Raw genomic sequence first — 18,325 nt, 5'->3', positions numbered from 1 at the left:
CCCTTCACACCCAACTTTATCTGTTTTTTAATTATTTCTGTTTAAATGCAAGAAGGTATTTGTAAAATAACTGATTGCAGAAAACAAACAAAAAATACCAGTGAAACCACAAAAGGACAAAAAACCCACAAAACGTTAAACTGAGGTAACATTCAGGTCTAACTGCAGTGTGCACCAGCATCTCTCAAACTTCAGAGTAGTACTCCTAAAAAATAAAACACCTCAGAACCATCAATGACATCAACACATTCTGATTTAACTTGCACAGGTGTGAATTACACACAAGAAAGCTCAGACACCATGGTAACAGAAGAGATTGTGGTTTTATTTCAGAAAAAGGAGACAAAATGGGAGCTGTGCCCAACAGAAAAAGTGGTTAAGGTTGATTTAAATGTAGTTAATAGAAGTATTCCAACAAAGACCAGAAGCAAAATTTGGCATTCCTGATTTAATTCTAAAAGAAACTGGTAAACTAATGAATGAAGACAATTTAAAACAGATCTTGTATATTTTAATTGTAGTTAGAGTAACAACTCCATTTTTTTTTTTTGCAAGTCTGATGATATATACACCCAAGAAACGAATAGAAGAGTTGAAGTAAAGTAGCACCAGCCTCGTTGAGTACGGAAATAGAGAGCTCAGCACTTCCTCCTCAATCTAAAATCCATTTGAATATTGTAAAATGCAGCACTCCAAGCTTAGGGAAATCACAACTGAGAGACTGTTTGAAAGGCAGGCCCAATTCAAGTGCTACATTTTTACCAAAGCTCACATTCCCACATACCAGCTCCTGAGCATCACAATCCAACCCCTCTCCCTGGACAAGAGGCCTCAATAAGCTCTTCCATGGGTTGCACAGAATTCCCTCTCTTGAATGAGAAGCTTCCCAAGCTCACCCCAAGCACATGTGCAAATCAACTTTAAAGCCATTATTGTTTCCTTCTACTTAAAAATTGTACAAGACCTGCTAAGCCATGAGAACAGTAATTAATCCTAACATCACTTTCCTTCCCAGATGCCCTCATCCACTAATGCACTGTCTTTGTTAAAATCATGCAGAACCTTTGTAGTGGAAATGGTTTAAGCTTCCAACTCTCAGTAGAGGTATGATTTGGCTAAATTTCTACCTGTTATTTGAGACCTCTGCAGAGCTCCCTGAATATTGATACTTCCACCAAGCCTTACACTTTTGCTGCACCTGACAATCTTGGGAAACTTCCTTTGGGTTATCCCACCTCACTGAGACAGGAGGGACACCTTTCTTTTTCTTCCATTAGCAACAGGGAAGTGAAAGAAGGAAAGTCTCTGAAACTGGAGGGGGAAAAATAAAAAACAATCAGGCAACAATTAGAAAACCTAAACATCATTCACCACTTGCTATACATTGATTTTTGTTAACATCTTCTGTAAAGTTTAACACCTTCTCCACATACTACTTGCTACTAATTTGTCACAGTCACTATTTTACCTACTTTTCAATACTTGATCAAGTATTAAGCCTTTATGTTAAGTTCCGAAAAAAACAGAAGTCCTCTGAAGCCACTGAAACTGTACTTGTTTACACTTCAGTGGAAGGTGCCCCATTTCTCATGTCATTTTCACCTGAAGTATTTCAGGAGGGAAAGAGACACAGAGGAAAGGTAACAGGAACTGCAGAGTACATACAACGACCTTGAATAATACTGTTCCAACAGTATCTTGTGCAGACAACTTTCCATAAACACAACAGTATGTTTAAATATAAGGCAAATGGACACTGAAGGCTACTAACAAACTCACTTGTGTATTCCTCTTAAGGGAGTAAAAATCCAATTTCATTTAAGTGCTATAAAAGTAATCCTAATATTGTTAAGACTTAAATTTTAAAAACTGTTCTGTTATCTATGCTAGTTTGTCTAACAATCTGTTTACAGAATTTACATTTTTATTCTGCAAGTAATTTTTGAAAATATTTATTTCCAAAGAGACACTGTTTAACAAGTCTTACTACAGTTGATTGAGCTGGTGCTTCAACAGAGCTATAATCTGTTACTTAGTATAGCAGCCACTGTTTTTATAATCCTTAAAACAGTAAAAGTCCTAAGGCAGATTTGTCAGAAAGCTGTAAACAGGTAATTTCCCAAGACTTATTGGCAACAAACAAAGTGATCCCTAGTCTAGGTTTTAATTTGCTCTGCCAAATTTCAGTTTTGGAAACTGTGGAACCTACTTCCCTATTAATACTCTGGAGCAGTTTGGAAACTCATCTCTGAGGAAGAGTCAACATCTATTTCCAATGCAGACTCATCAGAATTTGTGAGGAAATTAGGACAGGACTTTAAGTCAGACTGCTCCCGGATATCAGCAGGAGCATTTTTCATAGCCGAGTGCATGAAGCATTAAGATTCCTAGAGCCAGCTCTCAATGTGTGCAGCAGAGTGAGGCATTTTAAGGTGGCAGTATGAAGAACGAAATTCCATAGTAGATGGGACAGTTTGACATTTTCTTAGTGATCCATAGCTGTCTTTCCTGTTAAAAAAATAAGGAAGGAAAAGGAGATTATTAGTGTTTCAATGACATTTTTATCGTGTTTACAAGTAGCAAATACAGTTGTTCACCTTCCCAAAGGCCATCTCTGTATTCTACTTTACAATCAGCTTGTTATCACCAACCTGAAAAACTGGAACAGAACTTGTCTATGCTCTAAACCACCACCTGAATCACCAGGTTAGCCTTTTCCAATTTAAGAAACAGGAAACTGAAGTTTTATACAAAGAACACCCTATTTTTAAAAAAGTTCTCTCTTGCAGTGCTTTTCGGAAAAAAAAAAACGAAACAACAAAAACCCAGCAAAACAACATGCCACAATCCATCTCACAAACAAAAATATCTCAACTTGCCATACACAGACACTTCAACACTGCTTGAGCTGCTTTCCCACAAGGAAAACCGTGTATGTGTTTAATCATGATGCAATGACAAAGAATCCCTCTTAGAAGTTATTTCTGGAACAAACTTGTGATTCTGTGTCTTCCCAAAGCCTGTCTCAGATAAAGAGGCTCGGGATTGGTAAGACTGGAATAGGAGAGACTGCTAAATAAGGGTAAAAGCAGGAAAGTGGCAATCCCCAAATTTATTGTGGAAAGGAATCAGAAATATAATTAAGAAGGACTGGATTACATGTGCTATCAAGTAACTGAGAAGAGGACAGTAGGATGAATAGCAAATATATACCAAGAGCTACATTTTTGCTCAGAGAGATGCCTCAAAAGCCAACTAGTGTTATTCAAGAAAAGGCTTTAAGTGATTTCAAAAAGAGAGAATTTCTAAAACTGCATCACTTGCATGCAGCAGCACTGCACTTTACCTGGCTGTGCAGAACAGCTTGCTTTTAGCCTGGGCATAAACTGTGGCAGCAATCCGAAAAAGCTGCTCCTGCATCCATTGAACGTCAGCAGGCATATCTGGAAACCACTTCACCAACCTGCAGGCAAACCAAAACACAGCTTTTGTAAGCAGGAGATTTAATCTGAGTTACGTTTTTACACACCCTGTCCCACATCCAAAGCAGCTTTTTTCTCCCCAAACCAACTTCCCTAACCAAGGTGTCAATTTCTTCCCAACCTCCCTGAATTCCCATCTAGCCCTCTCATCTCTCTTCTACAAGCTAAGAAAAGGGGGACCAAAAATTACCACATCTCTGAGTGGCTGACCAGTGTGTGCATTCCACACCCTGTGACCAGCACAGGAATCCTGCAAAATATTCCTGTCTCCAAGACCTTTGTGGTAGGAACTTTCTGCTCAGTTTAAAGCAAGGTGGAAGAGGAAGGAAGAACAAAAAAAAAAGCAAAATGGAAGAACAAAGAGAAGGCAAAACAAGAACAATGTACCAAATGTACTTTTTTCCCTTAGGATACCCCTTAACAGGAGTCAGCTACATCAGAATGGGACAAGGAGGAAAACCTCAGAGAGACATCTGGAGAAACTTGCGGCCTCCCCATCCACCAAAAATGGCACAGAGAAACAAAATACTTCCACTGGAGTTCTATATGATTTGATTACCAGAACTGATTTTTCAAGATTTTCTAAAGATAGTCATGACATCTGCTGCTCAAGGACTGGAATTCCCTTAAGCAAGCACAAAGCTTAGGATTCACAGTGCATTCATTGAGCATAACTTCACCTTGTCAAGAATTGAAACTTAACAAATTAAGCCCTGCTTCAAGAGCACAACTTTCAGTCAACTAAAACAAAACTGGTAAGAGAATTTATATGGTGAGTAAACAGTGGATTTCACTCCAGACTTCAGAAAGAAGCACAAGAAGGATGTGGAGAGAGTTCAGATACTCCTGCACAATATAGTAATGAAGAATGTACTCCTGGAAAGCACAACTAAGGATGCTTTGTTTGAGCAATTACAAGGTAGCTAATAGCAATATGACTGTGTTATTTAAGAATCTTCTTAATATGTTTATTTATCTAGCCTTGGATTATATAGGCTTTAGGATGCATCACACAGGTAGAAATAATGGGCCTTTTGACAGTTACCGCTTGAATTACAGAGTCCCAGAATGTCTCCAACACTGAATAAGCTCTCAATGAGTACATTTCCAAAATGATGATAATTCTAGAAGAGGTCTTTACAAGCTCCTTACCGTAAAGCAACCGAGTAAGCAGACTCCACTGGGAGTGTGTATGGCAGCATCAGGTAGGATATCACCCGCATGGGGAAGAGTTTAGAGAACTGAGCATAGAATCCATTCTGTTCTTTGCAAGCTTCCTGCAATGCTTAAGAATAATTATTAGGGAAAAAATGTTACACTGTCTGAAAGCAGTTTCAATAATTTTCTCAGAGTTTTGTAATATCCAATCAACATTATCAAGTGTTACTGAATAAAGCTCAGTTAGAAAATGAAAGAATTCATCTCAGAGCATTCCTACTATAAATTTTCTCTATGATATTTTAAAATATGTTAACACAAACCCATGCCACAGGGACAAAACACATTATCCAGAACTTCTAAGCCATAGATCTAAGAATTAATGTAAAAAAATTAACAAAAAGTCAATGTTTGCCACTCAGAGTTACAGGAAACAGCCTGAAGCACACACCTTTACGAAGTCTGGGAGGTAGACTCTCAAATATGCTCTTCTCTAAAGGCCATGAATTTTGCTTTATCTGGTCATTTAAGCTGCTCATTTTCAAAGTTTCTACTCTATTGTTTTCTGTCAATTTTCTTCTCTTCCCATGGTCAAGATGTTGTTGTGCAGCCTCATGAGGGTTTCTTTTTGTGAAGGACAAGTGGATGTAAATTGAGTCATTCAGAATACCTGAAAGAGTCAAGAGCTTTCACTTAGGTTTGATCCACAGGTCTCCTGAGTACCTGTACAACACCTGAGGTGTGTGTGTCTGAACAAAGGCCTGTCCTGAGGGAACACCATCATCTACCCCATGTAGGATCCCAAAAATGTTTAATCACAGTGATGACCCTTCTGAAGATTTAGGTCTTACTTTAAAACAGGTTCTAAAGAAAAGGAAAAAGTGAACAAGTAAATGAAACTGCCCTGGAAACATACATTCATTTACCAAAGTTATTTTCCTGCAAGAAAGCAAAGGAATTAAAGGAGAGGAGGAAAGCTGATTTAATATGTATTTGAAAGAAAACACCTAAAACACTCCAGATATTTGGGAAATTTGACATGGCAGGTATCACGTGAGTACTTTGAGGCATTGCTACAACAGGGTTGAAAAGGAAAGCAGCTAAAATACAATTTTTTTTTGTTATATCCAAAGTACAGATCTAAATCAACATGGGTTGCATTGCAAAACTGGTGCCAATTAAGAAATAGCACTGATAACTACCTTAGAAACAAGCACTAGATCATGAGTACAAAGAGAAAAACACAAGAATTGTATTTACACTTGGTTTCCAGAAAATCATTATAAAATTACAAATGAAAAAATGCATACAACATAACCTATACATACAACAGAACCTATATCCTACTTGCAAGTACTAGTAAAAGACAAATGTCAAAAGAATGTACAGTGAATTTAGCAAAGGAAAATATTTGAAGTGTCACAGATTGGGGGGGGGGTGAATTAATTCCTACAGCTGAAATAACTTAATAAGAAAGGTGATGCATAATGAATGACCTTGGAAGGGTTATAATTATCATTGATTAAGCTTGATGCAAAACAACCCTGTGACAGAATAAAAACAAAGTTGATCACAGAATTTGCAGTGTGAAAAGGAGGACAATAGTGCAATCCAGAGAAGACATGGGGTAGAGAGACTGAGGAAGAACTGCAAGGAATGTCAGATATTAGTGTCAGATGGGAACTTGTACACAGGGAACCTGTGGGTGCAGGACAGCGACAGAACCCAGCTCAGGACAGACAACCACAAACCAGAGTCTCTTTGTAGAGTTTGTGCTTTTAATCACATGGTAAAAGCTATAAAACAAGACTTTCTCATTAAATAATAATAATACATAATAACAACATTACAGAAAATCAAGTTCTTAAGCAGAACTGTGAGGTTCTTCAGTGAAGAGAATGGTTTCAGGATAACTTGAATATTCAGTAACCAGGCATCAGCAGAGTACATCAAAGATTGCTCACATCCTGCAGCTGGTACTTTCTGTAATGGTGCAAATTCCCATTCTTGTGATTTGACCCAGTACCAATGTGCTTCTGAATCCAAAAACTACAGGGCCCAAGCACATTTAACACATGGTTAACTTCATCCTAATATCAAGTTATTGTTTTCAAATTTTTTGTCCCAAACCTTGCAGAGCAATAACATTTATCAATATAAAACATGTTATCAGAATTCTAGGAGTAGAGTAGCACAACTTGTAATTCTTCTTCCTAAACTTATCTGGGTGTCAACAACTGCTCCATTATAAGCTGTCATTTTCTGAAGTCTTTTCTTACACAGAGGGTTTGTCTGTGACTGAGTTTTTATAGCTGTCAGCCAGCTCCCACTTCTGGACTACTAGAAAATCACTTGGATGACAGCAGAGAGGAGGTAATAGAAGATACCGGTTTCAGAGGATTGGGAAGCAGTAGTTTACGCCCATCCTGCACAATTAAGACAAAGCCAAGTAATAATATGATTTGCCTATAACTGGAATTCTTTGGAAATTTCACTTAACATTTACTTCACACACATTTGACAAAACAAAGTTCAATTTTTGTGTGGCACAATTCACCTCAGGTGAACTATAACTGTGGCATTTCTACAAGAATGAAACTATCATGATCCTTCCAAAATTCTCAAAGAACAACCCCCTTCTTAGCTACACACAACCCCCTCACCCTTTTTGTTTGTTTTGATCTGGGTTTTTTTTTTGTTTGTTTTTTTAAACTTAGGTTAAGACCATATAATCAATAATTATCTGAAAGTTTAACATACCATTCTCCTTCAAGAATTTAAGAGCATCCAAATATCCCTGCTCACAGATCTCTCCAAGTACCTGCAAATATAGAGTAAATTTGTCAGACAAATTAAAAAGGAGTTTCAACTTCAGATCAACAGTTTGCAGAATGAAAAGCCACTTTCATCCACCTTCCACTATTGTAAGAAAAAAGCCACCTTAGCAATTGCTGGAATACAGCAGATTCAGGTTAATATGGCTACTGTGATGATGCATACGTGATCATGTACATTTAACTTATCTTTCAGCTGTTAAAGATGCACAGAATGATGGCATTCAAACAGTTTGCAAGACTTCCTTCCCCTCGTTTCCTTAATTAGCTCTTCAGAAGCTGCTAGCAACAATGAAGCAGGGTGTTTGGAGTGTCCTAATTCCCCTCCTTCCCTCCCAGTGCTTCTCACTTCCCAAAACTTTGAAAAATCAGCTGTGCAATTCTGATGCTCAGCTAAAGGCTCAGACTTATCTTAGCTATGAAAAAATCTTTTACCAGATGCAATACCAGCTCACCTACACAAGGGTACTAGTAAAAAAAAACCACAAAAACCCAAAAAAAAACCCTGAATAAGTAGGATTTAGAATTTGTTTAGAATTAATTTGTTTAGAATATGTCTTGAAATGGTCAAAAAGCCCTCAGTTAAAATATATCTACAGCAGTCAGAAAAATTGCTTCTTTGCTGTACTATATCCCAAGCCAGTTGAAAAGATCTGATTTTATTTTTTTATTTTTCCAATTTTCACAGCAGTTCAAGAGCATTTCCCTCTTCAGATCTGCAGTTAACAGCAATGAGCAAAGTTTAAAGGCAACTTGCCTGTGCCAAATATTAATTAAGACCTTTACAAAATCATGAAACTTTAGAACTTCCTCTTATTTCTTAGCAGGCAAACATGAAAGGACTACAAACTGACAGTTGTCAATTTTCCAGTGTTGATTTTATGATAGAATCCTGTGACAATTCCCAAATAAATACTGAAAGCCAGAAGCAGGATATGCATTTTTAGCACAAGAGAGACTAAAACCAAGGAGGACATAGACAAAATATAAAAAAAAATAGAAACAAGACACATCACGAGAGAAGTTTGTGTGACTGGATGAAATGCTAAGAGACTGCAACTTTCTGCAGAAACTTTCATGAGGAGAGATGAAGCAAAGGAAGGCAGGGGCTGACCTTGGGTTCAGGTGGAAAGAGCGCCTGTGTTAAGCGATAAAGGTTGCCCAGGCTGAACTGAATGCTGGTGTTGGTCACGTTCATCTCATGGAAGTTGGCTGACTTGCCCTTGGGACAGATGTCACATTCCCCAGCGAAAGGGGACACTGTGATGGTGTTCTTACACTCATAATGAGGCAAGTTGTCACTAATTCCTCCATCCACGTAGCGCTACAAAAAGGAAAAAAACCAGCACATCTCAAGGGCTGACAATGCCTGACCAGCAGAGTCCCCCACACAAAATGAAACGGCACTTAAGACTGTAGCTTAAGCCTGGTGCTCCCAAGCTAAACATTTTGAGTGGCATGATCTGTTCTCTAAAGCCAGTAAACATTCCTACCTATAGCTCCATAGGCAGCACAAGCATATTCCATCTGGAATCTTTCCGTATGTTTTTTAAAGATGATAATCCTACACAACATGCAGAGAAAAGAAGCTTCAAGCTTCAAAGTTCAAGTTCCAAGATTCTAAACCGTTCTAACTTAAAAGTACTCTCCATAATTAGAATTTGGAATTAGAAAAGCATCAAAAAAGATTTGGACATAAAGAAAGTGTGAGTAAAAATAGACAGTGCTTCAGAAATGTTGCCGAGTCACAGACATCTACTGTGCTTTTTGTGCAAGTTCCAGGTTATGCTTTGTCTCCTTCACACTGAATCACCCATTTCTAGAGTTTTAGTGCATCACCAGCTCAGACACTTTAAGATCCAAGCCAAAAAGTGCTCAGTGTTTTGGGGTAACTACTGTCTAGTAACTACTGTCTAGCTGCAGTAGCTACAGACAGCCCCTCCACTCACTCACAGCAGCCAGCTCTCCAGTGGGCCACAGGGAACTGGTTTGTTCCCACACCACCAACTTTGCTGGTTCAGAGTCTGCATTTTGCTCCTTCCTTAAAGGGCAGAAAACCTAAACTGTAGGTCCTTGTCAAACATAAATGTAACAGAGCAGTATTTTGAGCAAGAGCAACCTGGATTATCAGTTTCAGCTGCCCTTATACTCAGGCCCTGACCATTCTGAGAAGCACATTAGGAATTAGGAAGAGGGCAGTTCATGGCCTGTCAGCTTCCCAGGTTACCCTCTGGACCCAGCAGCATGCAGATCCTGCCAAACTTTAGGTGTGTAATGCAATCACTAAAGTACAAGTGAAATCCCCAAGTCCTTTGTGACATAAAAAATAATAGGTCTTGCAAAGGAGGACCTTTCTCATGAAATTATTAAAAGGTGGAAGCACATATCTGAGTCATAGTTCTACTGATCTAGATGATTTTTATGATTTGGAGTATCTGCTCAGCTGTTCCTCCAAGTCACTTTTTAAATCTAAAACCACTGCTGTGTTTGAAAGGAGTAAAAAAAACCCAAACAAAATCCACCATACACAAAACATTTTGAATTGGCAGTTAGATACAACTCTTAAATGTTATCCTTAAGGCTTTGTTTTACAGTATATTGGCAGGTATGCCAAGCAGCAAACAGCAAGATGCCCCAAAGTTTACATTTTTTACATTCTATTGTGTTTAAGCCTATAGGAGTCGTGCCAAGCATATTCAGCTGTGGTATTCTTACCAAATCATATCCAAAAATGCCTCCTAAGCATTAAAATAATCTCAAAATAATTGCAAAGATTAAAAGAATAGAATTATGCCTTCCTTTCCTCAAATTATGGCCAAATAAAGCATTACTTGTATGCTTTTGTACTCTGAACTAAGCCTTTTAAAATAACATTATTGTCTGGTGACAAGAACTGAACAGCCAGATTAGCCTGGATCCAACTAAACCTTGGATTCAGTCCAACGTCCTGTTTTCATAACACCTTTAATCTGGAAGAGTTTAAGGAGACATACAAGCTTTAGAAGTACAGGTAAGAAAATCCCTATACAGTTCTAATCACTTTTGCTTAAATTTCAACATGAAGAATAAGAAAACCAACCAAAACGTTTCACATCTATTCTTGACCTTTTAATACTTGCAAATTGTCTTGAGGCAGCGTGTAATCAAAGGCATTTCAAGTTTTCTTTCTTTCTTCCCTTCTCCTTGTGCAAGGAGCACCAGAGTTGGAGGGAAAGCAGATGCAAGGGAATAGAACAGGTAACAAAAAGCCACTGATGTCACTGCCTTGATTTGAAATGCAGATCTGCTTCTAAACCTGTTGTTCTAACACCTACAACAAACCATGCCAACTTTCCTCCAGTTTTTGTCTCTTAAACAGGGGATTTTAGAGAGCTCAGTACAGCCATGAAATATTAAGAGGCTTTGTAACCAGCAGCTCCTAGGAAGCAATAGAGCATACCAATATACTGATATTTTACCTCTAAAAAGTAAGCTTTCTTACACTGAATATAAATGCCAGAAGGCATTAAAAAGCTTTATTTGCACCTAACGGAACACAGAACTTTAATCCAGTTGTAAGGCAGATCTCCCTACAGGCAGAACATGAAGATATACAATAAACTATATTACAAGGGTTTTTTATTTTTAACAATTATAGGTGACTCTTTCTGTAAATTTGTGCAGATTAAAGAGCATCACTTCCTTTAATAAATATTTATCCCTAGGTTACATACTTGTTATCTTATCTTTTTCTTTCATTAATGAATTTTAGGGGGCAGAGGAGGGACAGAGAGACAATATGTGTGTGTTAAAATACACATAATATCTTCTACACATTTAGTGTTCCTGTCTTTTTTTTTTTGAAAGTTATTACAGCTACAGTACTAGAAGCTATTATGAAATTAATTACTTTACAGTAGGATAACAAAAATCCCCACAAGTATTCTTAATATTTTCAGAATAACTAAAACTGTTTTTAGATCTTAACAATAGAGACTTACCACACCTCTAAATGATGGTGGAATGAGGCCACAATAAATAGGGACAAACGAACTACAGATTAAAGCCTGTAAGAAAATGAGACCATAAAAATTAAATGCTAACTGTTCCATTACTGACATAAACATATATCTTTATAAAATAAATTCTTATTCACTACGGCTATAGTTTCATTACACCCACTGCACTTTTAAGGCATTTATCCTTTTTTTATGACTGATCCCTTGCACCTCTGCCTAAAACAGTTCACAGACACATTGACTGGGAAAACCAGTGTGTGAATCTGGTGTAAAAAAGCTTGAATTCCTCTTTAAAACATTGTCAGAGTAACAATACCTGAAATGCTTAAAGCAGAAACCCAACAGGTAATGTTAAAGAGACTAAGGATTATAGAAGTTTCTAAAAGTTGCCAAAAAGAAACATACCTGTATAACTTCTTCTTTAGAGTTAAAATTAGATATCAAGGTATTCTTGCCATCTGATACTCTGGTTAGTGAAATACACAGTCTGCCTGATGACAACTGGTGCGTGTTTTCTGGAAGATTTCTCATCAGCCCATCTCTTATGATCTTTATCACATTAAAGGAAGGATGAAGAGGGCCCAGATTTCGCTTTCTAGCTTCTTTGGCTAATGCCAGGACATCTGCACAAGCCTGAGCTGGAAAGAAAATACATTGCATTTAACAGCAGAAACACAATCCACACTTGGACTAATAAAGCATATCTAGAGCTCCAAATTATCTCTTTTATTCCTAGAATGAAAATACAAGAGCTTTTTTTTAAAGTAACTGTCCAGCATGTTTAAGGAGTTCAGGAGTTTTCTGAGAAACAAAAAAATCCCTTTAAAAAAATGAACGTAACTTAAGTTTTCAGGGCACCATTTTTCCTCATTGATACATAAACACACTAAAGGGAGCATGAAGTGTGATCTGGTAGGAATGCCAGGTAGGTGCATTTTTACAGTAACAGATACACAATAATCTTTTCTCCAATTAGATCTATGTTTGGGAACTTCAAACCACTACAGAAGACAGGACTGCTCCTGAAGAACACTAAAATCCTTTCAACATTTAGTCACAGAAGAAAGAGCAGCTCCTCCACCTGCAATGGTTTGTTTGAACTTAGAATGTCACATTTCTCCAGGACACACTTTGAGGAAATTGCTTGTCAGTTTGGTAGAGGAGGCGGGGGGAAGGTCAAAGTAACATCTTATGAACCTGAGTGATAGGCTACAAGGTCTTCTAAAAATATTTTCAGAACTTACATACTTGAACTTACTAGAATTTATCAGGGTATATCAATTTATCAGGTTATATGCGAGCACTGCACTAGCAACAACTCTGCTTAAGCCTTTGAGCTCAGATTAGTTTCCAAAAATATTACATTTCTACAATGTTATTCCCTCCTCAAATAGCAATAACTAAACATTTATCATTCTCAACTAAGAATCTATGTCCAAAAGAGCATCTCTACAAAATATGAAGTATCAGACACACTTTGTTTTTACTACTTCAATTGTTTCATTCCATCCTCACAGAGGGAAATCTTGGGCCACAAATCCACTGACACCAGTAGCCCCCACCCCAGAAGACAGAAAACAATTTAGACACAGCTCACTGTTCCACTGACCATATACGGTGAAATATATGTTAGTAAAACACATTTTACACGGAAATAAAAATATTGCACAAGTCACATTCTGACAAGTGACCAAGTTACTTCCAAAAGCAGAATCAGGTAGTTCTAGCAGTTCTAATTTTCCCTGCATCCAGATATTGGTTCCTAACTCCCTTTTTTTTTTTTTTTTTTTTTTTTTTTTTATTTAGCAATGCTCAATCTTCTAAACTTTCTAAAAATAGCTGTGTTGCAGGAGTCTAAGATATTGAATTACCAGAACTCTGGCAAGGAAGAGCAGTCTTGGAGCATATACAATGTTTACCTTTTACAAAATAAATACAGTTTTGAAAGCTTATGCACGAAGCAAGTAATTTGCTTTGTCTAAAATACAAACCAACAGCAAACAAATACATGCAGTTTGATTTAGCAGTTACCCATTGTCTCCACAGACAAGAATTTCTATGCTCAAAGTAGTCCATAGGAAAAAAAAAAAGCTGACATATTTTGTTTATTGTAACCTATTTTAAACCCTGTAAGGGCTCCCAATCAAGGAAAAAAAACCAAATAAACAAACAAACAAAAAAAAAGGAGACGTTCTATCTAAGAGTATGTGATCTTCAAACACTGAAAATTTACAAAGCTTTTTGCTATTAATTCAACAGACTTCAAAGTAATCCAATTTCTTTTCCTTCTCCCTTCCTTTCCAACAGGACTAAAATATAGTTACCCCTTAGACTGGTGTATTCCAAAACAGGAACTTCTCCAAAAGGGACTAAGGGTTAGAGCTCAGGTCAAACTGGGATTTTAGGCAGGTCTTGGTCCATCTGTTTTATTTTTGAAATACAGGAGAGCTAAAGAAATTAATATTGCTAATAAATGTGAACTGTTTCTTGTTATAGTGCTGCATTCCTATTTTTAATTGTTAACTATTCATTTGTTTCACAGAGTAAAACCTGAGAAGTTTACCCCACAAAGTAAAACCTGACATTATAATTTGCAGCCTGCACTAAACCTGCTCTCTTTAAGTGCCCCACTGAAATGGATGATCACAGCACCATCAAAATACCAGATCTCCAGGACATCCAAGCAGTGCAACTTTAACATTCCAGTTTGGAATAGCCTGAAATGCACTTCATCCTCAAAACAGCACTCATGACTAAGCTTCCCAACCTCCCCCAAATTTAATGAGAGACACCTCTTTGTCAGTCTATAAAAGTACACTTTTCTTCCCCATTTAATGGCTAATAATTATATTTATCCACATTTCAATTTCCACAGACTCCCCACCTATCCAGCAGGTAGTCTGAGTCAAAGAGAAAACCCTTCCCTTGAAGCAACTGGCTGTAAGAAATGAAACATAGTCTTCAATTCCAGCCACAACACCTGCTCACAGATTTGCACACCCTGTTTTGTGTGCACCAGCACACAGAGCAGCTCAGGGCTGGGTCCTGCCAAGCCCCAAACATCTCCAAGTGTGGAGATCCCACAACCTCTCTGGGAAGCTGTTCTATTATTTTACCACTCTCATAGCAACTGTCTTTTTCCTTATACCTCATGTGAATTTACCAGGTTCCAGCTTGTGCCTGCTGCCTCTCATCCTTCCTCTCACTTCTGGGAAGAGCTGGGCTCTGCCTACCCACAGGAAAATGCAACTGTGATTAAAAACATAGGACTTGCTAACACCTCTAGGTGCAGGAACTACAAATACTGCACATTGAAGTCTATCAGAGTAAGAGAGGCATAGGGTACAAACTCACAAAAGGTATCTTATTATCATTGTAAAACAGTGTTTCTTTACAGCTTATTTACTATCCTCTGCTTTCACACAAGCTCACAAAAATGGCAGCTAGAAACTCAGAGAATTAGCATGGGAATACCTTATTAGTTCTACCAATTTACAGCAATTTGCAGATTTTAGAATGTGCATGGTTTTGAATTGTCTTCCAAGTGACGCCTTTGTTTGTTTGTTTGTTTTCCCAGTAGAAACACACTTGCCCATGTGTGCAACCTTGGACAGTGACCACACACATGTTCTATTAGAGAAAAAAAATCTCAGTAGGCATATGAGATTGGTAATAATTGGGAAAGGTAATAATTTGAAATCTACAACTCTTAATTATTAAAATGCTAAACCATTTAAAAGCTGTTATTTACTCATACTGCCAAATAAACAATATACATTTTTTGGGCTTAAGAGTGCTTCAAATATTTGACAGCTTCCTTCTCAAATCATTTACAATGACTTAAGACTTAAAACTGGATATGTTCTAAAAATATGAGCTATTGGAGAAAAATATTATTTGTTTTAAAAGCTGATAGCAGGCTCATCATAACTCCAGTGTGTCATGTTCAGACATTACAGCAAAATTAAGCAGCACAAGTTTACTGCTAAAGCTTTGAAGAAATTAAGCTTATGTGCTAGAGCTCAGTGGCTAAAGCAGCAGGGACAAGCATTGCTGTCCTATACTTACAGAGAACTTCTGCTTGTTTGTGTCAGTGGATTTTTTTCCTCAGAAATTTAATAGCAAAACCCACAAACCTCTCCAAATTCAAAACAGGTACTCATAGTTCTCTTCCTCTTCTAAGACGAAATCTGAATTTACAAAATCCTCTAGTTCTAAACCAGTCAAGGGTGCTGCTACCAAAACCAGTGTGGAGTCATGAACTAGACAGGTGTTACTCAGTGGATTTCTTTAGTTTAGAGACAAAACCATTTTCAGATTTTCATATATTTCAGATAGTTTTTTTAAACTGCAATCCTGTTGCTATCCTAAGCACCTTGATACTTTGATAGCTTTTATCAAATTTAATTCATTAGAAGAAATGTTTATTCATGAGCCCTAAGTAGGTAAAAGTAAGATGTATTTTTCCTACTGCTAGAAAATAGCAGTAGCGAAAAAAGTAGGGAAAAAGCACACTACATTCCTTTTCAAACTAACATCTTTAATCCGGCATAAAAACAACACAAGATTACCTCGTTATTTAAATGACAATTAAAATCAGTGATTTTAATCAATCTACTGTTTTTAACCATACACCTAAGCGACCTTTGCAACACACACCGTGCCCAGATTAGAGAGGAAAAGCACGTTAAAGCTAACCTAAGCCCTGACCTTAACTCTCTTAGCCTTACCCCAGAAAGGAGCAGCTTTGGAGGAAGCAAGATAAAGCTACCCGGCACTTCACGTGCAGGGAGATGCTCCGTTTGCCAACGAAGTGCAAACACTGTTTACAGCCCATGACAGGGCTGGCCGACTTGCTCTGGAGGGTGTTAGGGCTCGACTGCCCCCCGCTGTCCCAGGCAAATCCCGGACTTTGGCCAGCGGCGCTGAGAGCAGCCCCGCAGGGGAACATGCACGGGAGGAACCCCGACCTTTCGGCTGCGCAAGTGTGCGAATCGGATCGGGCATCGCCAACACCACTCCCTGAGCCACGGACCCCGCTCGGATTTAATTCCACCCACGGGCACACATTTTAGGGGTGAAGAGAAGCAGAGATTCGGAGCCGGTCCGGCCCAGCCCGGCCCGGCCTGGCCCGGCGAACCCCGCGGCCCGAGCGCTTCCCGGGGCCGCGCCCGCCCTCCCGCGCCGCACCAAGCCCTGCCCGCCGCACCTGCATCTGCCCCTGCCCCTTCCCTGCGCTCGCCCCGCTCCCCCCGGCCCCGCTGACCCAGAGAACCGCCCCCGACGAGGACGGCGCCGGCGAGCGCCCCGGCGGAGGCGCCGTAGATGTGCCGCGCGTCGCGGATGACGTGCGGGGCACGCTCCTGCAGGCAGGTGGCGGCGCCGATGTGGTAGACACCCAGGAAGCCGCAGCCGGCGAAGGACACGCTCCAGCCGCCCTCGCGGTCCAGCATGGTCGCCGGCGGGACGCTCGCTGGGGCCAGCGGGGACAGGGCACTCCGGCGGCGGTGGCCGCTGCCCGGAGACTGAGTGCGCTCGGCGCGGCCGCCCCTCGCGTTACAGGGCGGCCGCGCCCCCGCCGCCGGCCGCGCTGCAGCCAATCCCGCGCCGCCGCACGGTGGCACAAGGTGCCCCCAGCCAACCAGAGGGCACATGCAAATGAACCCCGCCCCCTCGCGACCCTGCCCTTGGCAGGGCGCACTCCCGAGGCTGAGACCCGCGCCCCCGGCCCCGCGTCGCTCGTTCCCCTCGGTTCCCGCTGACCTGTCGGTCTCCTCAGACTCTCCGGATCCCTTGCCTCGGGCAGCCTCCGCCGGTACCCCAGCCCCGCCTGTCTTCCACTTCCCGCCCCGAGCGAAGCGGTCCACAGGGGCGCGGCCCGCCCACCGCGCTTCCAAAGCTGCACGGTGCCCGCTGGGCTCCGGGGTCATTGAGGCACAGTGGGTCCGGGATCAGTGAGACACAATGGGCTCCAGGGTCAGTGCTGAAATGAACAGGGCTAATGCCTTTATTAATGTTCAGCTCTTTATTAAAAAGATCAGCTGGGCAGGGGGCTCGACGCAGAGCTCGCCCCCGCGGTTGTAGCTTTCCCAGGCAGCCGGAAGGAAGGAGGCGCGCAGAGCCGGTCACTGGAGTCCCGAGCAGCAGCTGTCCTTTCTCCTTCCTTGTGGCACACCGGTGGCCCGAGGATGAGGAGGCGTGGCGTGCAGAGTCTGTTGCTGAAGTCCAGAACAACAGCTGTCCCCGCTCCTTCCGTGGTGGCAGCACCAGGGCTCTCTGTCTGTCTATTGCCCTGCTTCTCAGAGCCTAATATAGTATGTTCCTTCTTAGGTGATGGCGACGGTTAAAAGCCAGTCAGGGGATGTGTTTCCCTCTTCCTCAGCTAGGGCATTTATCTAGACTCCTCTATTGTGTTCAGTTTTTGATTTATATTCATTTTTATCTCCTAAAAATACTCCCATGATCCTAAGGGGTTTTTATTTGCATGTTAGTCCCAGAATGGCAGCGTGGAGGGGTGGGAGGCCAGGTAGTTTAGAGAAAACAAACAGAGCAATTGGCTAATTAGCATTTCAATATCGGTACTTGGCTAGAGTTAGTAGTTTTCTTTTAGTGTTGCCATGGGAACTAGGAAAGCCCTGCCCGCGTCTCTGGGGAACACCTGGAAACTGTTCATAACAAATCCCTCCTCTACTTCTTTGATCGGGCTTAAGCCCGCATCAACTTACAGTCTTTTGAGGGCTAACTTCTTTTGGCATTTGTATGCTTTTACTCAGGCCTGAGGGTAATTCTAGTGTTCTTTAGAAACCAAGTTGTAACTCCTTTGGCTAAAGGACACTTAGTCTTATTAAACAAT

General features: G+C 40.3%; 1 protein-coding gene across 1 annotated transcript; it reads right to left on the bottom strand.

Annotated features, from left to right (window-relative positions):
- Positions 1–304: 304 nt before the first annotated feature.
- LOC128788732 (patatin-like phospholipase domain-containing protein 2) lies at positions 305–16,983 on the bottom strand. The gene is made up of 9 exons (XM_053943969.1): positions 16,739–16,983; positions 11,878–12,110; positions 11,455–11,520; positions 8,589–8,798; positions 7,401–7,461; positions 5,092–5,310; positions 4,635–4,767; positions 3,347–3,463; positions 305–2,508 (listed from the first exon to the last, which is right to left on the bottom strand). The coding sequence occupies exons 1-9, from the start codon at positions 16,923–16,925 to the stop codon at positions 2,388–2,390; spliced, it is 1,347 nt and encodes a 448-aa protein (XP_053799944.1). The 5' UTR covers positions 16,926–16,983; the 3' UTR covers positions 305–2,387.
- Positions 16,984–18,325: the final 1,342 nt, after the last annotated feature.

The sequence above is a fragment of the Vidua chalybeata genome, chromosome 5 (genome assembly GCF_026979565.1).
Source record: "Vidua chalybeata isolate OUT-0048 chromosome 5, bVidCha1 merged haplotype, whole genome shotgun sequence".
NCBI lineage: Eukaryota > Metazoa > Chordata > Aves > Passeriformes > Viduidae > Vidua > Vidua chalybeata.
The sequence above is the reverse complement of the archived record's forward strand: the minus strand, read 5'-3'. Positions and strand labels throughout refer to the sequence as shown.

What these genes read in the sequence shown, in the direction of transcription:
- LOC128788732 (XM_053943969.1), bottom strand. Translation starts at nt 16,925, where the DNA reads ATGCTGGACCGCGAGGGCGGCTGGAGCGTGTCCTTCGCCGGCTGCGGC. An exon ending in CGTCGGGGGCGGTTCTCTGG is followed by an intron (nt 12,111 to 16,738) that starts GTCAGCGGGGCC and finishes TTTTCTTTCCAG; the next exon opens with CTCAGGCTTGTGCAGATGTC. An exon ending in ACCTCCCAGACTTCGTAAAG is followed by an intron (nt 4,768 to 5,091) that starts GTGTGTGCTTCA and finishes ATTATTCTTAAG; the next exon opens with CATTGCAGGAAGCTTGCAAA.